At 38.0% G+C, this 27,933-nt stretch overlaps 3 protein-coding genes across 3 annotated transcripts; 1 reads left to right on the top strand and 2 right to left on the bottom strand.

Moving 5' to 3' along the window:
* Positions 1-4,486: 4,486 nt before the first annotated feature.
* On the top strand, positions 4,487-7,251 carry LOC145066061 (uncharacterized). The gene is made up of 7 exons (XM_079013221.1): positions 4,487-5,004; positions 5,177-5,317; positions 5,403-5,768; positions 6,157-6,399; positions 6,471-6,563; positions 6,658-6,858; positions 6,933-7,251. The coding sequence occupies exons 1-7, from the start codon at positions 4,696-4,698 to the stop codon at positions 7,143-7,145; spliced, it is 1,566 nt and encodes a 521-aa protein (XP_078869347.1). The 5' UTR covers positions 4,487-4,695; the 3' UTR covers positions 7,146-7,251.
* A 132-nt stretch (positions 7,252-7,383) lies between these two features.
* Positions 7,384-9,067, bottom strand: LOC145066062 (ALA-interacting subunit 3-like). Its single transcript, XM_079013222.1, has 3 exons — positions 8,539-9,067; positions 8,169-8,469; positions 7,384-7,785 (listed from the first exon to the last, which is right to left on the bottom strand). The coding sequence occupies exons 1-3, from the start codon at positions 8,895-8,897 to the stop codon at positions 7,444-7,446; spliced, it is 1,002 nt and encodes a 333-aa protein (XP_078869348.1). The 5' UTR covers positions 8,898-9,067; the 3' UTR covers positions 7,384-7,443.
* A 5,824-nt stretch (positions 9,068-14,891) lies between these two features.
* On the bottom strand, positions 14,892-15,755 carry LOC145068248 (uncharacterized). Its single transcript, XM_079015206.1, has one exon. The coding sequence runs from the start codon at positions 15,753-15,755 to the stop codon at positions 14,892-14,894; it is 864 nt and encodes a 287-aa protein (XP_078871332.1).
* Positions 15,756-27,933: the final 12,178 nt, after the last annotated feature.

Raw genomic sequence — 27,933 nt, 5'->3', positions numbered from 1 at the left:
GTTTTGCATGCGCACATAGGAAAGTTCTTATGGCTAAAACCCATCAAGTATGTCATCAATGAAAATGATTACAAAATTATCGAGGAATGGGCAGCAGACTCGATTCATGAGGTCCATAAATGATGCAAGAGCATTTGTCAGACCGAAAGGCATAAAAACGAATTCGTAATGGCCATATCGGGTTCGAAAAGCAGTTTTAGGGATATCTTCTTCCAGAACTCATAGCTGATGATAACCGGACCTTAGATCTATTTTAGAAAAATAATTGGCTCCTCGAAGTTGGTCAAATAGATCATCAATCCGAGGGAGTGGATATCGATTTTTGATAGTGAGTTCGTTCAACTCCCAATAGTTGATGCACATTCTGAAGGATCTGTCCTTCTTCTTGACAAACAAGACCGAAGCTCCCCAGGGTGAGAAGCTCGGCCTGATGAATCCGTTGTTCAGAAGTTCGCTTAATTGACTGGATAACTCCTGCATTTCAGCGGGAGCTAATCTATAGGGTGATTTGGAAATTAATGTGGCTCCCGGTATTAGGTCAATTCAAAATTCGACCTGTCTTTCTGGGGGTATTCCCGGAAGATCTTCAGGAAATACATCCAGAAAGTCGAATGCCACTGGTATATCTTTGATGTTTATTTCCTCTTTTGTTTTATCCACAACGTGGGCGACGAAGGCATAATTTTTCTTGTGCAGGCATTTTTGTGCCTTGATGCACGAGATAAGACGGAGATTTGCGCTAGGTTTATCACCATAGATTATTAGGGTCTTGTGGTTGGGGAGGTGAAGGCGAACGACCTTCTCGTGGCACATAATATCAGTATGGTGGGGGCTTAACCAATCCATGCGGATTATCACATCAAAACTCCTAATATTTACTGGCATCAAATCTATTTGAAATGAATAGTTGTTTAATGTTAATGTGCACCCTACGTAAACGTCTTTGGTTGTTTTGGTTTTCCCATTAGCCATCTCCACCATGAAGGTTTCGCTTAACTTCTGGGGTTGTTGGTTTAGTATGTGTTTGAATTTATTACTCACAAAACTCCGCTCATCCCCAAGGGGTTCCACTGAGACACATTGATTGGTGGGTCTTATTGAGTTGAGCCTCGAGTGGCTAATGAGCTGTGTGTGGTATTTTGGGGAACTCGCTAAGCCTTGTTCTTACCGTGTTATGTGTTATGTGTTTCAGGTACTTCTCAGGATCACGAGAAGGTGTCGGCTTGATTGTACACACGTCCGAGATTTGAGTTATGTTTGAGGGGATCCTGGATTGTTATACATTCAGTTTTTGGGATATGTGTTGGATAATTTGATACTGTAAAAATTTTGAAAATGTTTGAATTGAGAAAATGTGTTTTCTTTGAAATTAAAAAAAAAAATTGGTTGGAAAATGTACGTTGTTACACGGAGGAGAGACAAGTGGAGCCATAGTTTTCGTTTTCGTTTTCGTTTTCCTTTTTTTATGTTCGATGTTTTGTTCCAGGGATAAGGAGAGGAAAAAACGTGTTTTCTTTTTTCTTTAAACAATATTTTTAATTTTAAATTTAAAATAGTGTTAGTATGGTAAATAGATTGAAACTATATTACAATGGAAAATAGTTTTTTAAATCATAGTAATTAATATATAGTGAATAAATCAAATTGATGTGAATTTAGAAATAATATATATTTGTAATGATATATATATATATATATATATATATATATATATATATATATATATATATATATATATATAGAGAGAGAGAGAGAGAGAGAGAGAATCAAGATCAAATAAGAAGGAAATCTTTGGTAGGAAGGTATATATATATATATATATATATATATATATATATATATATATATATATATATATATATATATATATATATAACATAGGAAACTTGAATGAAACAAAAAAGACATACTTTTGTTGCTTGCTATACTAAACAATAAGATGACTTTAATGTCTTGTTACATAGGTAGTATAACATAAAAAAAATTGGAAAACTCTTATGTATTGGTCTCATAATTGATTTAGCTTCTATATTTTTTTATTCAATTAAGTCCCAAAAACTGATAATCGTATTCAATTTAGCCATTTGACCCGGTCAACAGGTAATCCAACTTTCAAAAATTACATTTTTTGCCCTTATTTTAAATTTTATTACAAATTTGGTCCAAAATTTACCCTTTTGGCCCAAGTTTTAGAATTATGTTATGAATTCATCCTAAATTTAGTTTTTTTACAACTTTTTTCTCAAAAGAAAAATCGAATATGTTTTTCTTTATAAAATCATATTTATACAAAAAAACATATTTTCCCATAAAAAATCTTATATTTTCTATATAAAACTTTTATTTATTTATTTATTTTTTGTATACGAAATACCTATTTATAAAATTAGGTATTTATTAAGTACATAAATAGACATATTTAACAATTTCATTTGACATAATAAATTATATTTTACATTTTCATTTATAAATCTTTTGATAGCTATATAAATGATTATATTTTGTAATTTACGTGGAACTAATAGAATATGTAATTAAAACCGGTTTAATAAAAATAACATAACATATAGTCAAAAGAAATCCTATTTTCAGGCGATGATCCAAACTAAAAGGGAGTATAATATTAAACTTAAAGATATCCTATGTTGATTCTTTTTTTTTATATATTTTAGTTTTATCTCTTTTTTGTAATTGATTTTTCGTTGTGTTATGACTTAATTTGATTTTGTTATAATGAATTCTAAAATAATTAAAAAGAAAAATAATCAAGGCTAATATAATATGGATGAAAAAGTCTCAAAGGAGACAAAAACACAACAATCATTTAACATGGATTCAATCGTCTTGATTATTTTTCTGTCTACTGAATTTAGAAACATACTTATTTTATGATATGGAAGTGATTAAAAGCAATTATTTCATTTTAAGTGTTTTTTTTTATTTGCGTTTTAAAAGATAAAAGGTTTGTAGATATTTCCAAAGAAGGTTTGAATAAAATATTTACTATTAAAATAAATTGTATTTAAATAAACTAATTTTCTTAACTTAAAATAGTTTTTTTCTTAATTATTTTTTCTCAATGGTTATCTGTAATTAATATAAAAAACTAAATTGCAAACTCAAAAGAATTTTCATATATAAATAGATTCAATCAATTGATTTAAATTGTTTTCAGAAAAAATTTCTACAATGCTATGTATGAGAAAATTCTTGAAACCATCTACACCACAAATAAATACCTAATTTTATAAATAGGTATTTCTTATATAAAAATTAAAAAAAAAAAAGGTTTTATATAGAAAATATAAGATTTTTTATGAGAAAATATGTATTTTTTGTATAAATATGATATTATAAAGAAAAAACATATTCGAAATTTTTTTTTTGAAAAAAAAAAGTTGTAAAAAAACTAAATTTATGATGAATTCATAACATAATTCTAAAAGTTGGGTCAAAAGGGTAAATTTTAGAATAAATTTGTAATAAAATTTAAAATCTGGGCTAAAAGTGTAAAGTTTGGACCAAATTTGTAATAAATTTTGAAATCTGGGCCAACTTGTAATTTTTAAAAGTTGGATAACATGTTGACCGATAAAATGACTAAATTGAATATGATTACCGGTTTTTGGAACTTAATTAAATAAAAAATATAGATAATAAATCGATTATAAATCCAATACGTAAGGGTTTTATTACAGTTTTTCCTAAAAAGATCGAATGAAACCACATACATACTTTTGTTGCTAGGTATAATAAGCAATATGACTGTTAATTTAATTTACTTTTCTAGTTTTATTTTTTATATATATTATCTGTTTTGATGTTTTATCTTATAGATACATAGTTATAATGTTAGATGTATTTGTTTTTATCATTTGTTTTATTATTTTAGATATAATGCTAAATTTTTATTTAAAAGAAACAAGTTTTTTTTATTTTTTTATTTTTTTTTATCTTATGATCATGATGATAATTGATAACCCACAACAAAACAATAAACAACAAACACCTTCATAAAAATATATGGAAAAACCGACCCGATATATAATTATTTTACCCAACTTTATAACCAATTTTTTTATCATTTCATTTAAGTAGGATGTATGAGTTTGATTTTTAAATTTGTCAACGGTAAGTTTGAATTCTAGATTGGTCATTGTTTAGTAACATACATGAAGCCATGAAGAGTAGGGTGATGTGGAGATGATTTGTTTTCTTTTTATAGTATTTATTAATTAATTAATTAATTAAATTTTAAATCAATATAGATGTAATGTCATCAGGTGAATGAATATAAAGGAATCCGAATTTGTCTACACGACATCCCCACTTAAACCGATAATCTGTTTGAGTTTATATAGTTCCTCCCAATTGTTTAATTGTTATATTTACAAAAATTAAAAAGTTTAATTTAATACGATTTAACATTCATGAATAAATAACGAAAAAAAGCCAAAACTTCATAACCAATTTTGTCGTTAATCTTTACTATAATGGAGCCAAAAAAAAAACTATAATCCTCCAGGCTAACTTGCGCTTCTTTCCATCTAAAGCTTGAGTTATCCCCAACTTCAACACAACATTCATCCTTCTAATCAAACAAAAGATCAGTCCCAACAAATTCAATGGATCGAAGTCACAAGTAACACCCCACCAAGCCAAGATAATCTTTCCAATTGCCCAAGTTCATCAACGATGTTGCCACGGATAATACTGTTATGCATTCTAGGGTTAGTGTTAGGGTTTTCTCTAAAGTTTGGTGATGCTCTGAAGTTGCCTTTTAGGGTCAACGATGTCTTACCTGTTCTACCACGTCAAGTTTCATGGCCTGTTATGAACACTTTCGGCAGCGCCGTCGATTTGTTGCCATCGTTCGTCGGAACGATTTCCCCACATAACGGGTCAATTGGGTGGAAAGGTGCTTGTTTCTATGGCAATGACGCTCGTATGGACTTCACTCATGGCGATGATCGTGGTTTGGGTGGCGGTGTTATCTATCTCAAGGTTCGTATGTACATGTTCAATAAATTGGTCTATATCTCTCTGATTCCTCAATTGATAGTGAAGATATAGAGTATAATTGTTTCTTTTGATCAATCGATCAACTAATTCACTTGCCGATATCTGTAATGTACAACACAGATTATAATGATTGCTTTCGTTTTTCATTCTACAGACATCAGATGCACACAGTTGGACATGTATGGATCTCTATGTTTTTGCAACACCTTACAGAATTACATGGGACTACTACTTCACAGCTCGTGAGCATACATTGACATTTGAATCGTGGGAAGAACCTGCTGAATTGGAATATGTAAGCTCATGTCCATTTCATTATCGTGATTTATTTAATAACAATGTGATTGAATATACTATTATCTTGCATTCTTGTTTCTTAGGTAAAACAACATGGAATCTCAGTGTTTCTAATGCCTGCGGGAATGCTAGGGACCTTTGTTTCTTTAGTTGATGTTTTGCCTCTGTTTTCAAACACGGGTTTTGGCCAGAATGCCAATCTTGCATTCTTGAAGAGTCACATGGGTGCATCTTTTGAGAAGAGGTCTCAGCCATGGAAGACGGTTATCAATCCTGTTGATGTCCATTCTGGTGATTTTTTAGCTGTTTCAAAGATTCGTGGAAGATGGGGTGGCTTTGAAACATTGGAGAAGTGGGTCACCGGCTCGTTTGCTGGTCATACAGCAGTTTGTTTGAAGGATGAATTTGGTAATCTTTGGGTTGGGGAATCAGGACACGAGAATGAAAAGGTATGGTGCTCTTCATCTTGAATCTTTAATCTTTAATCTTTAATCTTTAATCTTTAATCTTTAATCTTTAATCTTGAATCTTGAATCTTGAATCTTGAATCGTGAATCTTGAATCGTGAATCTTGAATCTTTGATCTTTAATCTTGAATCTTGCATCTTGAATGATGAATCTTGAATCTTGCATCTTGAATGATGAATCTTGAATCTTGAATCTTGAATCTTGAATCTTTAATCGTTAATCTTGAATCTTTAATCTTGAATGATGAATGATGAATATTGAATCTTGAATCTTGAATCTTGAATCTTGAATGATAAATCTTGAATCTTGAATGATGAATCTTGAATTTTGAATCTTGAATGATGAATCTTTGAATCTTGAATCTTGTAGGGTGAGGAAATTATTGTGACGATTCCTTGGGATGAATGGTGGAATTTGGCACTAAAGGACGATTCTAACCCTCAAATAGCTTTATTACCATTACATCCCGATGTTCGTGCAAAATGGAACAATAGTGCAGCATGGGAATATGCTCAAAGCATGTCTGGGAAGCCATACGGTTATCACAACATGATTTTCAGTTGGATTGATACTATTGGTGACAACTATCCACCACCTCTTGATGCTCACTTGGTATATGTTTCTTATCTTTGTGATTGTATACAAAAGACATGAATGCCCCTCTCACGTGTATCTGGTTTCAGGTGATTTCTGTCATGTCTATGTGGACTAGAATGCAGCCTGCATATGCTGCAAATATGTGGAATGAAGCCCTAAATATACGTCTTGGAACAGAGGTAAAAAAAAAAAAGAAGCAAATCTTGAGGTTCATTTTCTCTTTTAGATGACATATATGCAAATAATGTTAAAAGTTTTTGAAACATTTAACAGGATTTGGATTTGTATGGAATTCTTGAAGAGATAGAAAAACGAGGCATGTCCTTTGATGAGTTGTTAACAATCCCAGAAAATGATGAATGGGTATACAGTGATGGGAAATCAACAACTTGTGTTGCATTCATTTTACAAATGTATAAAGCAGCTGGAGTTTTTGGATCTGTTTCTGATTCTATTCAAGTCACCGAATTCACTGTATGAACCCTAACTCATTCTCTCATAATCTAATTTTTCATTCATGTTATTGCAATAAAAACTATTTTTTACAGATTCGTGATGCGTATATGCTCAAAATCTTTGAGAGCAACAACACACGGCTACCAAAGTGGTGCAACAATGGTGATGATCACCTTCCGTTTTGCCAAATTCTTGGTGAGTATAGAATGGAACTCCCTTTATACAACACGTTACAACCGTATGCCAAAATGAATGAAAACTGCCCTTCTCTTCCTCCATTGTACAATAGGCCTTCTCTTTGTTAGAATCTAGAATTGTGTATATTGTTCATAGTACTTTCGTTGATGTTTTCGTGTGTTTTAGTTTGAAATTAAAAAAAAATAAAAAATAAAGTAGTCGAACTTGTTCAAATAGTTAAAAGTTTGTCATACATATTGGTGTTGCTTAGTGAGTATTTGCTATGTTTTAGTTTGAAAAATCTATTAGATTATAACGATGTCATCCGAGTACAAAATATGCTACGGTTTATATTTTCATAAGTATAATGTCCTAATAAGAAAAAGAAACTGAAAGTATACTGCTATAATTGGAGGGGGGGGGGGATCACACGATCGGCTGTCTGTTCCATGACAAATACGATGGATCTCCGAGGCGTCGTGGGCGGAAGACGTATAGAAGTATGAAGTTTATTGCCATAAATAAACATAAACCACCAACCGAAATATACGCGATCCCTAGAAAATCATTTTTGCCACCAATCCATGTAGTTGTTGAAAGGACAAGCTTTTTTCTTCCGCCGAATCTATACGTGTTGTAGTTATTCTCAACTTCGGCAGTGATCGTCTCGTGTGCGTCTAAATCAGTGTTTATTTTCCCGTACAGCTTTCGAAACTTGGGTAACGCTGCGGTTCGCATCCAAACTATAAGATCTTCTTGCTTGCTCAACTGAAACAAAACGAATGTGAATGTTACTCTATGAGTTTGTACATGTAGTTTCGTGATACTCTGCGAAAATGATAGTTTTTCTATCAATCTCTATTGAGTTGACACGTTAATCAATATACACAACAGTCTGCTCGGTAGCTTATAATATAAAGCCTAGTGCATACTACGAGACAAATCAACATTGGAATTGGAACACTTTTTATAATGCGGCTTGCGAGGCTTGAACTTTTGAATATTTCTACAAACATACAACCCCGTCTTGAGAGAATCATGTATATTGGGTGCTAGGTTTGAACCCTAGAACATTTCTACAATTATACCATCTTAGAATCATAGGTACTACACTTTAGAGAAAGTTTAGTGCAACTCAAAATTTTACTTACGGGTATGCTATCGTCGAGCTTTGCGCCACCGATCAAGGGTCCATTTTGGAAATTTTTCGGATACACATCCGACCCAAACTTGGCTTCCATGTCACTTTTCCACGCAATGCCCTTCTTATCAATGTCTATCGCTTTGCCTCGAGACGATAATTTATAAGTGTCATTAAACAAACTCCAAGCAATAAGTCCACAGGGAACAATCGGTTTATTATCGACAGTGTGATCTATCGGGAAACAATTTTGCGTGTCGTCTTCGGCCTGTGGGTCCCGCAACTGTTTATCACTTTTGCTTTTCACGAATCTGAAAACCAGCTAAACAAATGAAGTAATCGAACATAAGGAAACAAAATCTGAAAAATAGTTGACGTACCGACGATGATTCTGATAAAAGTTCTCTAGCTGATAATATACGAAGATTGGGGCAACCATCTTTTTTGGTACTCTTATAGTCCGTGTGCACGTTTTCTTTTCATTAGGGTTTTGAATATATGACTCGGCTTTTTGAGTATAGGCATCGGGGATACACGCTTCATCATAACGGTCAATGATTTCCACCACACTGTCGGATGCTGCAAGGGCTAAAAGCCCGGTTGGTATGAAAAGTGCACCGATTATTATGAACGTTGTGATCACCCATCCCGGGGTTAAGATTGGTTTCCATGCGGGAAGTTCTTGTTGTGAGAATTTTGAATATTTAGGTTTTTTTGAGTTTTTGTTTTTCTGATCCATTTTTTTGAGTTTTTGATGAAGATCCTAATCTATTCTACGATTGTTAAGCTATGAATCTTGAAATGATCCTATTTGGGATGAGAGAAATGTATGAGGGTGATTTGATTAACCTTCTTTTAGGATAAAATCGTCTTAACAATTTGTCTAAATTTCTTACCGTGGACAGGAAATTTAGGAGATGTGAGAATCAATGTTGAATCGAAGTCGGTTGAGTCAAATCCACATATTTTAGAACGATATATGTATGTATATGGACGTGTTTATGTTAAAATAAATAAGCAAATTCATTGGATGATTGAAAGAAATATTATATTTAATTTGTTTAGAACGTAGATTGCTGAAACTAGAAATAAAATAATAATAATAATGTAGATGTGACAAACACATCCTTAAATACTCTAGATAAATAATCGAATTTTGATTGATTCATAAGTCATAACACCTTCGGATGATTTATTTTATTTTTGTTAAAACAAAAAATATATACATACCAACATAATATCATAATATGGATTATGAAATACACTAGACACTAGTCAGAAATATCAAAGCCCGTATAGTCTTCAAAACTTTACAATCAAACTAAACTTTTGTCACATAATTGTATATTGAACAAAAAGTCAATAAGTAGAAGTGCAAATTACATAAATTGCATCATATTTTCATGTTTTTATCCAAAAAGTCATCGTTAGTATTTTTATATTAAAGATGTTAATTTGGGTTAGTTATATAAAAGACCATATAATTTGACGTTTTTTATGGTTTAAAAATAATTTTGATTTGCTTTTTACGGTTTAGTTAACCATAACATATGAAGTTATACTATGAATCCTAAACTCTAAATCCTATGAAACTTTAAAAAACAAGCATGATTATTTGATTGGCACTGCCATTCCGAAGTCCTTATTCGTAACCCCAATTAATTGACGATGTTTGATTTAAATTTCTAATAGTGACATTTTGAGAAGGTTATGTTGAAATATTATTCTAATTTTAGATAATAATAGTTGAGCTTTTTTGTTTTAAAATATATTTACTTATAATTTAGTAATGGTTATTTGATTACTCTTTAACTACTTAACCAGTCCATTTTAAAACCCAAAAACTTTGGAAGTTACGAAATGTTAAAAAGAACTAAACCTGAGCCAAAAACAAAACCAACCTAAAACTTAATTTAATTGTTTTACAACCATATTATTTTGATAATGAAGACGAACTCATCCTTGTCCTAAAGATTCCAATAACTAAATCTTTTTTAGGAGAAGTTCTAACATTCAAAAATAAAAAATAAAAAAAAATAAAAAAATAAAAAGAATAAAGATAAATATATTCATTAACTAGAAACCTCAACAAAAATATGTAAAAAGTTGTAATAATATAACTCGGGCGGACCTGCCCCCACAACAAAAAAAAAATTTAAAAGTAGGTATTTTTAAAATATATATATATATATATATATATATATATATATATATATATATATATATATATATATATATATATATATATATATATATATATTTTAACCTTTTAAAATAATATATTTTTACCTTCAAATTTTTATTGCCCCATAAAAGAAATTAAAATATTTTTTGCCCCTCTTTGAAAAAATTCTGGGTCCACCGTTTGTTTATTTATATCAAATGAGAAAATCAGTAATATGTGGGCTTTAAATGTAACATATAATGTTAATGGATTAAAAAGTCTGGATATTAATTGGTTTGTAATACTGATTAAAAGAAATAGAAAATGATATATTCAGTCAGTTGTTTGTTTTAATTGAAAGAAATATATATATATATATATATATATATATATATATATATATATATATATATATATATATATATATAAATGCATATTACGAGCTTCTTTTTTTCCTTCCACAATCGATAAAGAAGGCCATACTAATCATGACTTGTTTAATGACCAATAATATATATATATATATATATATATATATATATATATATATATATATATATATATATATATATATATATATATATATATATATATATAGGTTCAGGTTCATTTGAGACCATTCTAATTTTGTGAGACCGTGAGACCAAATCTAAAAATAATTTTAAAATGCAAAATAAATGGAAAAATCCAAAAATTCTTTTTTTAAATGTTATTTTCGGAACTTGAATTAACTAAAAAAAATATTAAAAAAATAAAAAATAAAAAATAAAAAAATCCGTTTTTTTTTTTGAAAAATACGTGAAATATTCTAAATAGAATATTTCACTGACATATTCTAAAAAATAATTTTAAAATGCAAAATAAATGGAAAAATCTAAAAATTCTTTTTTTAAATATTATTTTCGGAACTTGAATTAACTAAAAAAAATTAAAAAAAAATTAAAAAAAATTAAAAAAAAATTCTATTTTTTTTGAAAAATACGTGAAATATTCTAAATAGAATATTACACTGTACATATTCTAAAAATAATTTTAAAATGCAAAATAAATGGAAAAATCAAAAAATTCTTTTTTTAAATATTATTTTCGGAACATGAATTAGCTAAAAAAAAATTAAAAAAAAATAAATAAATAAACAAATGCGTCTCACGGTCTCACAAAATATAAGTGGTCTCAAATGAACCTAACCCTATATATATATATATATATATATATATATATATATATATATATATATATATATATATATATATATATATATATATATATATATATATATATATATATATATATATATATATATATATATATATATATATATATTATTGGTCATTAAACAACTCATGATTAGTATGGCCTTCTTTATCGATTGTGGAAGGAAAAAAAGAAGCTCGTAATATGCATTTATGAGTATATACCTGTCGTGCGATTGAAATAAACGAAAAAGCACATGCATCACGTGTGAGTGCAAATTTTGTATAAAATACTATTAGTATCTGTTAAAGTTTATTGAGGTAAAACTCTTATCATTGATAATGTTTCTTGTCTAACCTCATGTGACCTATCACCTATTGATAATTGCAATATTTCTCGGAACCCTTCTCATAAATCAACAGTATATAATACATAATACAAGTATGGAGCCAGAATACACAAACTAATATGGGCATAATAATCAAGGTTCTAAATGGCATGGGACGTGGCGTGGCGGCAAGGTCAAGCCTCAAGCTTAACGAGTCATGGCGAGCCATGACGTTTTTCAAGGCATGATGTAAGGCGGCGATTTTGTATTAATTTAAAATTATATTACCACATAAATATAAATTTATATTACATATAACTACTTTTTAGAAGTGTTAGATCAATAACTAGTAACAAAAATTTAACGAAAACCACAATACATGTATCTCCGATTAGAAAAGACATAACAAAGAGCAAAAAACCGTGTCTCAAACGAAAAAACACGCGCCATAACACGCCATAACGCGCCATGGCGCGCCATATCACGCATTACCACGCACCACGCCTAACAGCAACATTATTAGGCTTTTTGTAACGGCGGAGCCACGCCTCACGCCATGACGCGCCTTTTAGAACACTGCTAATAATACATGCATAATACACATTAACAGCCCCTACAGTTTGAATGGGTGGTAGCTGACGAACATTCAAACTGGATCTGAAATCCAAAAATAGAGACGAAAGAAGCCCTTTGGTGAAGATTTACGCATATTCAGAGGAGGACGTAATGTGTAGAACTCGAATCTGACCTAATGCCACTTTGTCACGAACAAAGTGAATATACACGGTTTCGAATCTGACCCATACGGTTGATGCATATACACGGTTTCCTGAAGATGCCTATGTAAGAAGGCATTTTTAACATCAAGTTGGCGCACATGCCAATTTTGAGAGACAGCTAGAGAAAGAATTGTGTGTATCGTAGTTGGTTTAACCACCGGACTGAATGTCTCATCACAATCTATCCCAGGTCTTTGACTACGACCATTAGCCACAAGACGAGCTTTATATCGAGCTAAAGAACCATTTGCATGCTCCTTCTTTTTAAGCAGCCAAATACAATTAACAATATTCGCATCAGCAGGTTTCGGAACCAAAACCCAAGTTTTATTAGAGATAAGAGCATTAAATTCATCCTTCATTGCATTTACCCAATTTGGGTCATTAATAGCCTGTAAGTAGTTTCGAGGAGTATATGAGATGGATTGAGTGGGGAGATTAAGTTTACGGACAAGTTTGACAATACCGTGACGAGAATGGGTGATCATAGGATGAGTGGAGGAAGTAGTTTGAGTGGGAAGAGAACTAGAAACCGTGGGGGGAGGATTTGGAGTTGGATCGGTGGAGATAGGAGTCGAAGTGGTGGTCTCGGTGGGAGAAGTGGGAATATCGAGACTAGAAATAGAGGTGTCAAGATTGTGATCAATATGGAGGGATGGAATTAAAGAATAGAGAAATGTGGTAGCAATGAAATTAGGAGTGTTGATGAATCTAAAAAGGAATAAGATGGAGCTGAGTTTGGCGTGAAGGAACCAAACGGGAAAATAGTCTCGTCAAATGTAACATGACGCGAAATAATGATTGAATTTGTTTGATGATTAAGACACCGATATCCTTTGTGTTGACCAGGATACCCAAGAAAAATGCATGGAGTGGATCGGGGAGATAGTTTGTGATCAGTAGGGATATGAGGATATATAACAAAGACACCCAAAAACCCGAAGGTGAGAATAGTTGGGATTTTTTAGAAACAACTTTTGATATGGAGATATATTTTTTAGGATGGTGGTTGGTGTGATATTGATGAGGTAGGTGGCCATGAGAAGAGCTTCTGTCCAAAAAAGTAGAGGAAGACGAGCTTGGAATAAAAGAATACAAATGGTATTATTAATAGTTCGTATCATTCTTTCAGACTTCCCATTTTGTTGGGATGTATAAGGACATGAGAATCTTATTTGGATGCCATGAGAATTACATAGGTTGTGAAATTGGTGATTGTTGTACTCACCTCCATTATCACACTGAAAGTATTTAATCTCAGATTGAAAGTGACTGGTGACATGATACTGAAATTGGACAAATTTGTCAAAAACTACAGATTTTGCTTTAAGAGGGTAAATAACCGTAAAGAATGGGTGAATTGATCAAGAAATAACACATAATACTTAAAACCAACATTGCTAAGGACTGGAGATGTCCAAACATCAGAATGTACAATTTCAAAACCAAAAGTAGCATTATTATTAGATAATTGAAAAGGTAATCGAACGTGTTTTCCTAACTGACATGACTGACATAACATAGAACTCTTATTGTCTTTACAAAATATTAAATTTTGCGAAAATAATTGATTAAAAGCATCTTGACCGGGATGACCAAGACATTGATGCCAAATGATTGAGTTGACCGAAACAAAAGCTTGAGGAGTAGGGAAGGTAACTGGATATAGATCGCCAGGACTATCACATCAGAGGAGTATTTTCTTGGTGAGAAAATCCTTCACAGAAAAACCAGAACCGTCAAATTCAATAGAACACGAATTATCAATGAGTAAATTTACGAACAAAAATTAGATTTTTTATGATTTGAGGAGTGATAAGCGCATTTTTAAGGATAAAAGGATGATACATATTGTAATGAGGAAGGACAGAGTGACCAGAATTACTTACAGGTATTTTAGACCCATTTCCAACTAAAACCGAAGGTGAATTAAAAGTATTATTTCGAACAAAATTGAGTATACCTGAATTGGAGTGGAGATGAGAAGTCGCCCCGGTGTCCATCACCCATCCGTCATTTGAAGGATCATTAAGAGACATTGTATTGAACATCTTAGGCAAAGCGGTGGGCTGATTTGGACGCCTTGGTAAAGGCTGAAACCAGTTCCATGGAGGAGGAGTTTGTTGGGCCCATAATGCTTGCTAGGTGGACGCACTTTGGTGAACAGATGGGCGATGTTGTTGTTGAGTCCATGGCGTTAATTGGGGCTAATTCCATTGCTGTTGAGTGGGGCTTGGTAGGAGACCTGCAGCAGCAACAACAACAGGATTAACAAGATACCACCCAAAGTTCCAACATATGTGGTGTATGAACATGTTGACTGGAATTTTGAGACCAACGACCACCACGACTTCCGCCGCCCCTGCCTCGTCCCCGACCAGCGGTTCGACCACCCCGGTGATTGAAATTTCCCCGACTAGAAGGATTATTAATGTTTTGATGTTGTTGTTCGGAAATCAAAACAGTAGGAGAAGAAGAAGTTGCATTAGAATTGGGTGGTGTAGCGATTTGTTTGAGGCGTTGTTCTTGATCCATAAGCATTGAGAGGGATTTAAGGTACGAAGGCAGGGAAATGGAATCACTGTGACGAATGATTGTAGCAACATTCTCGAACTTGGGAAGTAATCCGTTGATAGTATAAATAACAATGTTCTTTTCATGAATAGTAGAATCAATATTATCAAGCATGTCTGTAATGGATTTGATTCGAGTGCAGTAAGAAGCGATATCAAAAGCACCTTGAATAATAGTATGTAATTCATTGTCGAGTTGAATGATCTTTGTGTCTTTGTTGGTGCGAAACAGGCTCTCTAGATCACTCCACATTTCGTGAGCAGAACTTACCTTCTTGAGAACCATTTGAAGCAATGGCTCAAAAATAGTGTAGAAAATCCACATCTGCACAATGGAATCAATGCGATTCCATTCATCTGAATCTGTGATTTGTTTCCCGCTAGGAGGCTTCGGATGATCGGCCACTCCAAAACCTGTACAGTGAGTCTGAAACAAATTTCTCCATGCATCATAATTTAGTTTCTCAAGTTCAAGGACAATAGGGATGGAAGCCTTGGTGTTGGAGATACCATATGGCTTTTCATAGGTGGGAATAATATAACTTGATGCGTCTGGCATGATTCAAGAAAAAGGGATTGACAGAAGGAGAAGAATGAGAGAGAATCCAACAGAAGGAGACGAAAGTAGCGGCTAGGGTGAGAAAGAACAAGAGGGCTCTGATACCATGATAATTGGTATATTTCCCATAAAACGAACCCTTCTCATTAATCAACAATATATAGTACATAATACAAGTATAGGGCCATAATACACAAACTAATATTGGCCTAATAATTGTAACAACGGAAAATTTTAAAACAAAATTTTCATTTCTTAAAAATATATTTCCATCCAAATAAGTCATAAAGATCCAATGTATCATGTCATAATACAAATCATATAAATCCCAAGATCATAAATCCTCCATCAGTGTGTACAGATCACGCCGGCGCCTTCCCACGGTCCTCGCTGGTACCTGAAACACATATCACAACAACTGTAAGCATAAATGCTTAGTGAGTTCCCCAAAATACAACCTACGCACATACGCCTTTCCAGGCCCTAACCTTCCGGTCCATGTGTCTCAGGGGACTTTCGTCCCGACTAGGAAAACCTTCCGGTCCTACCCACGCCAACCTTACGGTCCACATTACAACGCCTTCCGGCCCATAACATATTCGCCTTCCGGCCCATATCAAGCATATCATACATGGCACATATAACGATTAACTTATCACACTCAACACATATATCTCATACCATATTCGACCTTCCGGTCACACAGTCAAACCCTTCCGGGTATAGTATAGTGAGAAGGCTCACCTCGTGGAAAGTCTAAGATCTCGTGTCCTCGCTAACACCGACCCCGAACGACGGCTCAACCTTGCCTAAACATAAAAATATCATTTATTACACAAGGACTTCCACCACTTAGAACTTTATTCCTTATTATCATTCCTCAGAGGGTAAAAGACCATTTTACCCTTCCTTGACCTAAAGTCCTCAAGTTGACCAAAACCCTAAAAGTCAACAAAAGTCAAACCCAGAGAGTACGCGGGGCGTACTCTAGATGTACGTGGGGCATATGTCGCCAACCCTTCCCTGATCGGGGTCTCCACCCAGTACGCTGCGCGTATTGGAAGTTACGCCCAGCGTAACCCCCAGAATCAGCCACTCTCCATTTCTGTTCTTAATCGGTTAAGCCATTACTTCCACTTCTAGATCCGACTCTTCTAGTATGTCTAAACCCATAAAGTCGAGACCTTTAAGCCTTGGCACGGCTGTAAAGGATCCAACATCACATAACAACCCTTTATTCAAACTCAAGGACCTAGATCTCATGCATGGTGCAAACCCCATGTCCAAGATGCCATTTTTATGAGTCTACAACCCCAATAGATCAGAAATATGAAGTATCTAAGCTTATGGAGGCCATTTGCACAAAAGTCTCCACCTTTGGGACTTAAACCCTAGAAAATGACCTTTTAAGCATACAACATGAACCAGGTGACAAGATCCGAACTTTATACCTGGAAATGAAGCTTTAGCCCTTGCAAAGTTCAGATTTACACTTGAGCACCACTTCTAGCCTCTCCAACAAGCTCTTCTTCTCCTTTGCAACCTTGAAATGACACCACCAAGCTTAGAATACACACACAATGGCCTAAGAACGAGGGTACACTCTTTTTAGGGTTTCACTCTGAGGGATGGTGGCTGAGAAGACCATCCACATGATCCTTTTATAGCCCCATCAAAGGAATTTATGGTTTGGGTCTGAATAAGTTACGCCGGGCGTAACCTTGGGTACGCCCCGCGTACCTGAGGGGAAACGCGTCCAAATCAGGCGCGCGAGTACACGCGGCGTACACCTTGTACGCCCAGCGTACTCACCTACCATGAAAACCCTAAATAATCAACTTAACCAAGATGTAAGGCCAAAAGAAGAATACCTGGATTTCGGGCTGTTACAATTCTCCCCCACTAGAATCAGACTTCGCCCCCGATGTCTCATACTGAAAACAACTCTGGATACTGATCCCGCATCTCAGACTCGGTCTCCCATGTCAGCTCGGACCCCTTCCGATGTTGCCACTGCACTTGTACCAGGGGTATTTCCTTGTTCCTCTAGACCTTAACTTTCCGATCCCTGATCGCTACTGGTCTCTCCACATAGTTCAGGCCTGCATCCAACTGAATATCATCCAATGACACCACTGCCGACTCGTCGGCAATACATTTCCTCAACTGCGAGACATGAAAGGTATCATGAATCTACCCCAACTCAGCAGGTAGCTCCAACCGGTAGGCTACCCGGCCCACCCTAGCAATTACCCTGAAGGGTCCAATATACCGGGGTCCCAACTTGCCCCTTTTCCTGAATCGTATCACCCCTTTCCAAGGAGAGACCTTTAGGAGCACAAGGTCGCCAACCTGAAACTCGAGCTCGGACCGCCGCCTGTCTGCATAACTCTTCTGGCGACTCTGCGTAGTCAACAACCTCTGCCTGACCTGCTGAATCTGCTTGGTCGTCTGGAGTACAATCTCCGTGCTACCCATCACCCTCTGCCCCACTTCTCCTCAACAGATGGGGGTGCGACACCTCCGACCATACAACAACTCAAAGGGTGGCATACCGATGCTCGAATGATGGCTGTTGTTATACGAAAACTCTGCTAAAGGCAGATAGGTGTCCCAGCTCCCTCCATAATCCAAAACACATGCACGGAGCATATCCTTAAGCGTCTGAATCATCCGCTCGCTCTGTCCGTCTGTCTGCGGGTGGTATGCGGTACTGAAATGCAGTCTCGTACCCAACTCCTCATGAAACTTTTTCTAAAACCTGGAAGTAAAACGCACATCACGATCTGAAACAATCGACATCGGAACCCCATGCCGTGATACCACCTCCCTCACATATAATTCCGCCAACTTCTCCGCAGAAGAGCTCTCGCTGATGGCTAGAAAATAAGCGCTCTTCGTCAATCTATCCACGATCACCCAAATCGCGTCGACTCCCCTCGCAGTCCGCGGCAATTTGGTGATAAAATCCATGGTAATCTGTTCCCACTTCCATTCGGGAATCTCTAGTGGCTGCAACTTACCGTGTGGACGCTGGTGCTCGTCCTTAACCTGCCGACAAGTCAGGCATCTCTCAACAAACCATGCAACATCCCTTTTCATACAGGGCCACCAATACTCCTTCCTTAGGTCCAAATACATTTTCGTAGCCCCGAGATGAATCGAGAATTTCGATCGATGCGCTTCCTCCATCAAAATAGTATGCGTACTGCCCATAAACGGTACCCAAATCCGACCCTGAAAAGTCATAAGCCCTCGACCATCTGTAACGAATCCTGATACCTGACCCACAACCCGCTCCCTCTTCTGGTTTTCTGGTTTTACAGCCTCAACCTGAGCTCCTCGAATGGTATCTAAAATCGGGGTCATCACCGTCAACCTCATACAAATATCTCGGATCGGGGCGCTTTCCGCCCTACGGCTCAACGCGTCGGCCACCATATTAGCCTTACCCGGGTGGTACAGGATCTCACAATCGTAATCCTTCACCACATCCAACCATCTCCTCTGTCGCATATTCAGGTTTGGCTGATCCATCAAGTACTTCAGACTCTTGTGGTCCGTGTAGATGGTACACCGAACCCCATAAAGATAATGCCGCCAGATCTTGAGGGCAAACACCACAGCCCCCAATTCCAGGTCGTGGGTGGGATATCTCGACTCATGAGGCTTCAACTGCCTCGAAGCATACGCTATCACGTGCCCCCTCTGTATAAGCACCGCCCCTAAACCCGATATAGATGCATCACAGTACACCACAAAATCCTCCATCCCTTCCGGGAGTGCAAGCACCGGGGCCTCGCACAATTTCTGACGAAGGGTCTCGAATGAGGACTGCTGCTCCGGTCCCCACGAAAATGCAACACCCTTTAGGGTCATCCTAGTAAGTGGCACGGCAATCTTGGAGAAATCCTTGATAAACCTGCGGTAATATCCAGCCAAACCCAGAAAGCTCCTGATCTCTATGGGCGATCTCGGCACTTCCCATCTCATCACCGCATCTATCTTGGCCGGATCGACCAAAATCCCTTTCTGGTTAACGAGGTGCCCTAAGAACTGGACCTCTCATAACCAGAAATCACACTTGGAGAATTTGGCATACAGCCTCTCCGACCTCAGAACTCCAAGAATCTCCCTCAAATGCTCCTCGTGCTGCTCCCTAGACCTCGAATATACCAGAATATCATCAATGAATACGATCACCGACCGATCTAGCATCGGCCTGCACACCCTGTTCATGAGATCCATGAATGCAGCTGGGGCATTGGTGAGCCCAAAAGGCATCACCACAAACTCATAATGCCCATAACGAGTTCTGAAAGCAGTCTTCTGAATATCTTCATCCCGAACCCTCATCTGATGATAACCCGACCTCAAGTCTATCTTGGAGAACCAAGATGCCCCCTGCAACTGATCGAACAGATCGTCGATCCTAGGTAACGGATACCGGTTCTTAACCGTCAACTTGTTCAACTCCCGGTAATCGATACATATCCGGTGTGAACCATCCTTTTTCTTGACGAACAAGATCGACGCTCCCCAAGGTGAACTACTCGGTCGAATAAACCCCTTCCCCAACAGCTCTTGAAGCTGTGAGGATAACTCCTGCATTTCCAGTGGAGCGAGACGATAAGGCGCCTTGGCGATGGGCGCCGCTCCTGGAACCAAATCGATACGGAACTCCACTTGCCTTTCCGGAAGCACACCTGGTAACTATTCGGGGAACACATCCGAAAACTCGCATACAACAGGAACGTCATCCACCAATTTGGGCCTTCCCGCGGCCACTTGAGTATCCGTCACGTAGGCTATGAATCCATTGCAGCCCTGCTGCAAACTCTGCCTTGCCCTGGCAGCCGAACAAAACGCCGACCCACACCGAGTCCCCTCGCCATACACCGTAAGCACTCCCCCACTAGGGTCTCGAATCTTCACCAACTGTCTCTCGCAGTCAATGACTGCCCCAGACTTACTCAACCAGTCCATGCCCACGATAATGCAGACATCCCCCATCGCTATAGGAACCAAGTCTATAAGGAATTTGACACCAAAAATCTCGAGCACACATCCTCGAATCACGTCTGCGGCATATATCACTTTCTCATTAGCTATGGAAACCCTCAGAGGTCGACTCATCACTTCTCGATCAATACCGAGGTGCTGACTAAAAGCCAGAGATACGAAAGACCGACTCGCACCCGAGTCAAATAATACTAAAGCAGGTACAGAGTTTACAAGAAAAGTACCTACGCATATCATGAAATAAGCACAACATCTCATAAAAGCACAATAAATACATGAAAGAATACATACCAGCCACAACATCAGGCGCCGCGCGGACCTCCTCCGCAGTCAACTGGAAAGCTCTCCCACGAGCCCTCGGGGCCTCGGCCTTCACTGGTCGAGTCTCAGTAGCCCTGGCAGCAGGTGCAGATCCCTGGAGAAGCTGAGGGCACTCGGCCTTCCGATGGCCAATCTGATTGCAATGAAAGCAAACCATAAACCCCTTGGGGCAATCCTTAGCAATGTGCCCCTCCTTGCCACACTTGTAGCAAGCACCTGATCGACATGTCCCCTCGTGACCCTTGCCGCACTTTCCGCAAGTGCAGCCCTTCTGACCTCCCGTCCTCGAATCGGCGGACTTGGTCTGCTTGGCTGCCGGCTGGGACTGAGTCGGCCGCCGATCCACCCGTTGAGACTCGGCCTCCTCCCTGACCTGGGTCTCCAACTCGATCTCGCGCTTCCTGGCATTCGCCTGAAGCTCAACAAAAGTCTGGTATGATGAGTTCGATACAAACTCTCGGATATCCCTCCTCAGCACACCCAAATACCGGCTCATCCGAGCCTACTCCGTGGACACCTGCTCGGGGCAGAACATCGCCCTCTCATGAAACTTCCGCGTGATCATCGTGACAGAATCATTACCCTGCTTGAGGGATAAGAACTCCTGAACCAACCGTTCCTTCTCTACCGGGGGAACGTACTCGTCTCTGAACATAATGGTAAACCTCTCCCATGTCACAGCTGAAACCTCTGCCAGAGTGAAGTTCGCCGTCACGAACTTCCACCAATCCTTTGCTCCCAGGCGGAGCTGGTTCAAGGCGAACCGGACCCTCAGATGCTCCGGACATGAACAAGTGTAGAAGCATCCCTCGATATCAGCAATCCATCTCATCGCAGCGATCGGATCCTGCATCCCGTCGAACTCAGGTGGCTTCGTGTTGTTGAACTCCCGGAACAACAACGAGTCACCTCCCTGTGGTCTGGCAGCGGCCACAGCTGCGGTAGCTGTAGCGGCCACAGCTGCGGTAGCTGCAGCGGCTGCAGCCTCAGTCAACGCGGCGTACCGCTCATCAAATGTCTCCATCAGTGTGGTCTTAATAGACCCAAACATCTCCGGAATCTCAGCCCAGATCGCTGCAGCCACCTCCTCATGAATCATCTGATGAATCTCCTCGTCACTCACACTGCTCGTACTGGGTCTGTGGCATGGTCCAACCATGATGCCTCTGAAATACAACATAGAAATATCAGAGACTCTATCGAGCATAATCGCACTCGATAACGCAACCCTACTCAGTCTCCAATACCCAGGGATTCTTACTTGGGTTGCCCACTGACCCGGTGTCTTTGGTAGTACGGGCCCAATACTACCGACTACACCGCATCAACATTCACCCCAAGTCCTCCTCCCCAAACCCCAGATCCTGAGTACTCTATTCTTGCCATGCACTAGCTACCCATTCGCTCTCAAAGCACCTCATAGCAACAGATTTCCCTAGACTAAGGCATCACAAATCAGGCCACTCTAGTCCTAATATGAATACCTAGTCTTCTAGCGTGCGTATCATATCATATCATATCTCATAACACATATTGTAAGGGTATTTTGGGGATTTTTTCCGTTCGGGCGCTGGCTGATCGTACACACTGCTTCATCCTTGGTTATCACAAAATCCTTTATAAAAATTTTATGCTTTTGTTTTTGAAAGATTTCCTCAAATCCTCGGCTTGAGTTCAGTTACGCCCGAAGGTGCACCCGAATCCCTCAAACCAAGGCTCTGATACCAACTTGTAACAACGGAAATTTTTAAAACAAATTTTTCATTTCTTAAAAATATATTTCCATCCAAATAAGTCATAAAGATCCAATATATCATGTCATAATACAAATCATATAAGTCCCAAGATCATAAATCCTCCATCAGTGTGTACAGATCACGTCGGCGCCTTCCCACGGTCCTCGCTGGTACCTGAAACACATATCACAACAACTGTAAGCATAAATGCTTAGTGAGTTCCCCAAAATACAACCTACACACATACGCCTTTCCAGGCCCTGACCTTCCGGTCCATGTGTCTCAGGGGACTTCCATCCCGACTAGGTAAACCTTCCGGTCCTACCCACGCCAACCTTACGGTCCACATTACAACGCCTTCCGGCCCATAACATATTCGCCTTCCGGCCCATATCAAGCATATCATACATGGCACAAATAACGATTAACTTATCACACTCAACACATATATCTCATACCATATCCGACCTTCCGGTCACACAGTCAAACCCTTCCGGGTATAGTATAGTGAGAAGACTCACCTCGTGGAAAGTCTAAGATCTCGTGTCCTCGCTAACACCGACCCCGAACGACGGCTCAACCTCGCCTAAACATAAAAATATCATTTATTACACAAGGACTTCCACCACTTAGAACTTTACTCCTTATCATCATTCCTCAGAGGGTAAAAGACCATTTTACCCTTCCTTGACCTAAAGTCCTCAAGTTGACCAAAACCCTAAAAGTCAACAAAAGTCAAACCCAGAGAGTACGCGGGGCGTACTCTAGATGTACGCGGGGCATACGTCGCCAACCCTTCCCTTATCGGGGTCTCCACCCAGTACGCTGCGCGTACTGGAAGTTACGCCCAACGTAACCCCCAGAATCAGCCACTCTCCATTTCTGGTCTTAATCGGTTAAGCCATTACTTCCACTTCTAGATCCGACTCTTCTAGTGTGTCTAAACCCATAAAGTCGAGACCTTTAAGCCTTGGCACGGCTGTAAAGGCTCCAACATCACATAACAACCCTTTATTCAAACTCAAGGACCTAGATCTCATGCATGGTGCAAACCCCACGTCCAAGATGCCATTTTTATGAGTCTACAACCCCAATAGATCAGAAATATGAAGTATGTAAGCTTATGGAGGCCATTTGCACAAAAGTCTCCACCTTTGGGACTTAAACCCTAGAAAATGACCTTTTAAGCATACAACATGAACCAAGTGACAAGATCCGAACTTTATACCTGGAAATGAAGCTTTAGCCCTTGCAAAGTTCAGATCTACACTTGAGCACCACTTCTAGCCTCTCCAACAAGCTCTTCTTCTCCTTTGCAACCTTGAAATGACACCACCAAGCTTAGAATACACACACAATGGCCTAAGAACGAGGGTACACTCTTTTTAGGGTTTCACTATGAGGGATGGTGGCTGAGAAGACCAGCCACATGATCCTTTTATAGCCCCATCAAAGGAATTTAGGGTTTGGTTCTAAATAAGTTACGCTGGGCGTAACCTTGGGTACGCCCCGCGTACCTGAGGGGAAACGCGTCCAATGAGGCGCGCGAGTACGCGTGGCGTACACCTCGTACGCCCAGCGTACTCGCCTACCATGAAAACCCTAAATCATCAACTTAACCAAGATGTAAGGCCAAAAGAAGAATACCTGGATTTCGGGCTGTTACAATAATACAGAATAATATAAACAGCTTAATACACATTAACACAGACAATTTTAGCTTACGTATGTGTAACATCCAGATTTTCAGGGATATTATCGTGTAGTTTGATCTTGTGATTAAAGAAGTGACTCGACGAGTTGAGGGTCCAACTCGTCGAGTCGAGCCGGGTTTTTCTCGTGGACTTAATGGGTGGACTCGACGAGTTAGAGGAGGGACTCGCCGAGTAGGCGCTGATTAGAGAAACCCTAATTTTCGGGGTTTGGGACTTATTTAAAGGCACTTATGGCATCATTTGCGGCCACCCTTTCCCTAGAAGCAAACCCTAACGGTCATTTAAGCTAGAAAGTGAGAGAGAAGTTATCTTGGGATTTTTAGTGCATCATTTGAGAAGAAGAGAAAAAGATCAAGCAAGGATCAAGAGGGGGAAAGTTGGATCCAGTGATAGATCATCCAGAGCTTTTGAGGAAGGTAAAAGTTTGCACCTTTAATTTCTCATTATTGTTGGTTAGATCTCATGTGTTTGGAGTTCTCGGGCTTTTACCACCTTTGGTTTGGGGCTTTGAGTAAAATGGATTAGCTAGAAGTCTAGTCCTCAGATCTGGACCTTGTGAGGTCCCTAGAGTCCAAAGGTCCCAACTTTATTCATCCATATGAGGGTTGTTGTGCTTAACACCTTAAGAAGGGCTTGTTTTGGCATTTTGAGGCATTTATGCCATGCATGAATGTAAAGATCGAGACTTTATGTGTATCTGGTGTCTTAAAAGGCTAGATCTAGGGTTTGGGATGAGAGATATGACTTTGGACGTCTGAATGAGGAATCAGATCGAGGGGACTCGTCAAGTCCATGAGTTGACTCGACAAGTCAGTGGGGGTTTGTCCCGATGAGCTTGAGCATGCGATAGCTCGACGAGTTGGGGGTCAACTCGATGAGCTGAGCTGGTGTGACAACTCGAAATTTCTATTCTGTACAACCCTTTAATTCATTAGAAGTCAGAGCAATTGCTGTTAATTTTGCAGACTTTTTAGGATAAGTTTGAGTATTTCAGGATTCACACCTTAGAGATATCGGGAGAGAGGATGCCCTAGGGTTATTGTGCAGCATTGTTATTCCAAAAATCTAAGAAATTAGAGTTTACTGCCTGAATAAAATATTTTCTGCGAAAAACCCTAAATTTGGGAGTATATATATATAAGTTAGTCATTATTTACACTTTTTCCAAATCTCAAGATCCAAGTCCCCTTTCTCTCTCAAGTATCATCCAAAAGTTTTTCGAGATCTTCGATCTAGTAAATGTTTCTAGCTTTCTTAAGTTGTTGTATGACTTAATCTAGTGTTTTATCACACTTCTAATCATGAAATCATTCCAAAAGGGTCAATCTTCAATTTACACCAAGAACACCAAGAACACACACTTGTGTTCTTGGCCTTTTGGACCTTTTCGAGCTTCTAACTTGTAAGTGCTTCTATCCTAGAGTCATACAAGATTTTTTACACTGCTACACATCATGAAATAGTCCCAAGAACACCAAGATCATGGTGTTTACGGTCCAAGAAGTACTTGGACCGTGAACCCCAAATAAAGGTGCCAAAGTGTGCCAAAGTGTGCTTTATCCTTTCCTAGGCCTTGGGTATTAACTTAGAATCCTTACTTGATGTGTTTAGCACATAAAAAGTACCAAAATCCCTCATTTATATGTGTTTACGGTTTGGGGATCTCCCAAAACCGTAAACACCCCAAAGTTAGTATAAATGACCCATATTCCTTCCTTATGCCTTGAATCAAGCCTAGACCTTTACCTTGAAGTGTTTAGGACTTGAAAACATCATAAAACCATGTTCCATAGGAGTTTACGGCAGCAAACTCATGGAGAAATGGTCCATGGTCCGTAAACTCCATTTAGGGGTGTTTTGATGCCACAACCACTTCCATAGGCTTATACTTCAATGTAGGAATACTTGGAATGACTTAGAAGACTTCAAATCACAAAATGGTCAAAGAATTATGAGTTTACAGCCGTAAACTCAAGAGTTTACGACCGTAAACCCAATGAGTTATGGTCTCCAAACCATAAACTCACAAAGAGGGTTCCCTTGAACCCTAAGCTCAATAGCTTTGTCCTACAACACTTAGAAGCACTCCTTGGGACCTATAACACTTATATAAGGTGTTTAGCATGTCCTAGAGTATCTTAGCTTTGTTTATTAGTTGTTTAAAGGCTAATTGGTTACATATATGTGATATTATATGTTATCTAGGATCATAGAGTGTGTACAAGTCTTCACTTGACACCTAGCATCCTATACAGTCCGTTCATCCCAACCACTTGCTACAGGTGAGTTCATACCCCTTAATCAATGATTTAAATGTTTTAAATGATTTTATGGGGGGGATACAAGTTGAATGATGCTATTTATTATATTAATCACATGTGATTAATAAGTAGCATACAAAAGGAATTACTACTCTTTTAGCTGTTTTACCAAACAGTTTACTTCAAATGGTTTCCAAAACATCTTTACTCAGTTAAAACTCTTTGTTAAACTGTCTTGCATACTGAGTGTATCTTTTCAAACCCTGTTACAGTTGTGATTCAAAACAAATGTTTTCCTTATACTTTACACTGTTCTTATCAAACAAACTGCTTTCAAATCGTTTTACAATTTGACATCAAGTCATCCTTTCTTAGATACTAAACTTTTCAATGGTTTTTCAAAACTTCTTTTATGCTTTTATATTGTCAATTTCATGCCTATATATGTATAGTTACATAAGTAATGTTTAAAGGACTTAGGAAGGTTAGCCCGCTTTATTTCCTTTTCCCCGTTGGGATGTGGTCTGGTAAGGTATCGGGTATCCGTCCGAAGGTCGTTTAAATATTAGTTATATATCATGTGTACATATATAGTCATAAAGGTTCTTCCAGTCAGTTCAATACCCTTGGGTAGCAAGGGTATACGTCCATGTTCATACGTACCAGTTACATTACTAGTAAGCTACCATAGGGGTAGTTCAGGAAGATACTAGAACTATTATTAGAATGCGAAATCATACAATGAGTCATTTCATTCATGAGTCAATACTTGCTAGCTAGAGAGAGAACACACATTACAGCTAGTACACTCAGTACATTACTATACATGCTAGATAGAGAGAGAACACACATTACAGCTAGCACCCGCAAAACATTACAGTACATACAGGCTAGACAGAGAAAAAGTACACTTTACAGTAGCACATTCATTACATGTACATTCATGCAGTTATGTGAACCATTAAACGGGTCATGGCACTTCCTGCCATGACCATTTTTGTATCCTGAATCTCCTTAATTGGGGAGCATTTGAGTTTGTGTATAGATCTATACTGGATTGACTATCCTACACCTTGCTGCTCGCTACAATGGGACTTGCAAGTTTACGGGTGCCAAATGTCAT

This window comes from Lactuca serriola, chromosome 8, assembly GCF_051521515.1.
Source record: "Lactuca serriola cultivar US96UC23 chromosome 8, Lser_US96UC23_V15, whole genome shotgun sequence".
NCBI lineage: Eukaryota > Viridiplantae > Streptophyta > Magnoliopsida > Asterales > Asteraceae > Lactuca > Lactuca serriola.
This window is presented reverse-complemented; position numbering and strand designations above follow the sequence as displayed.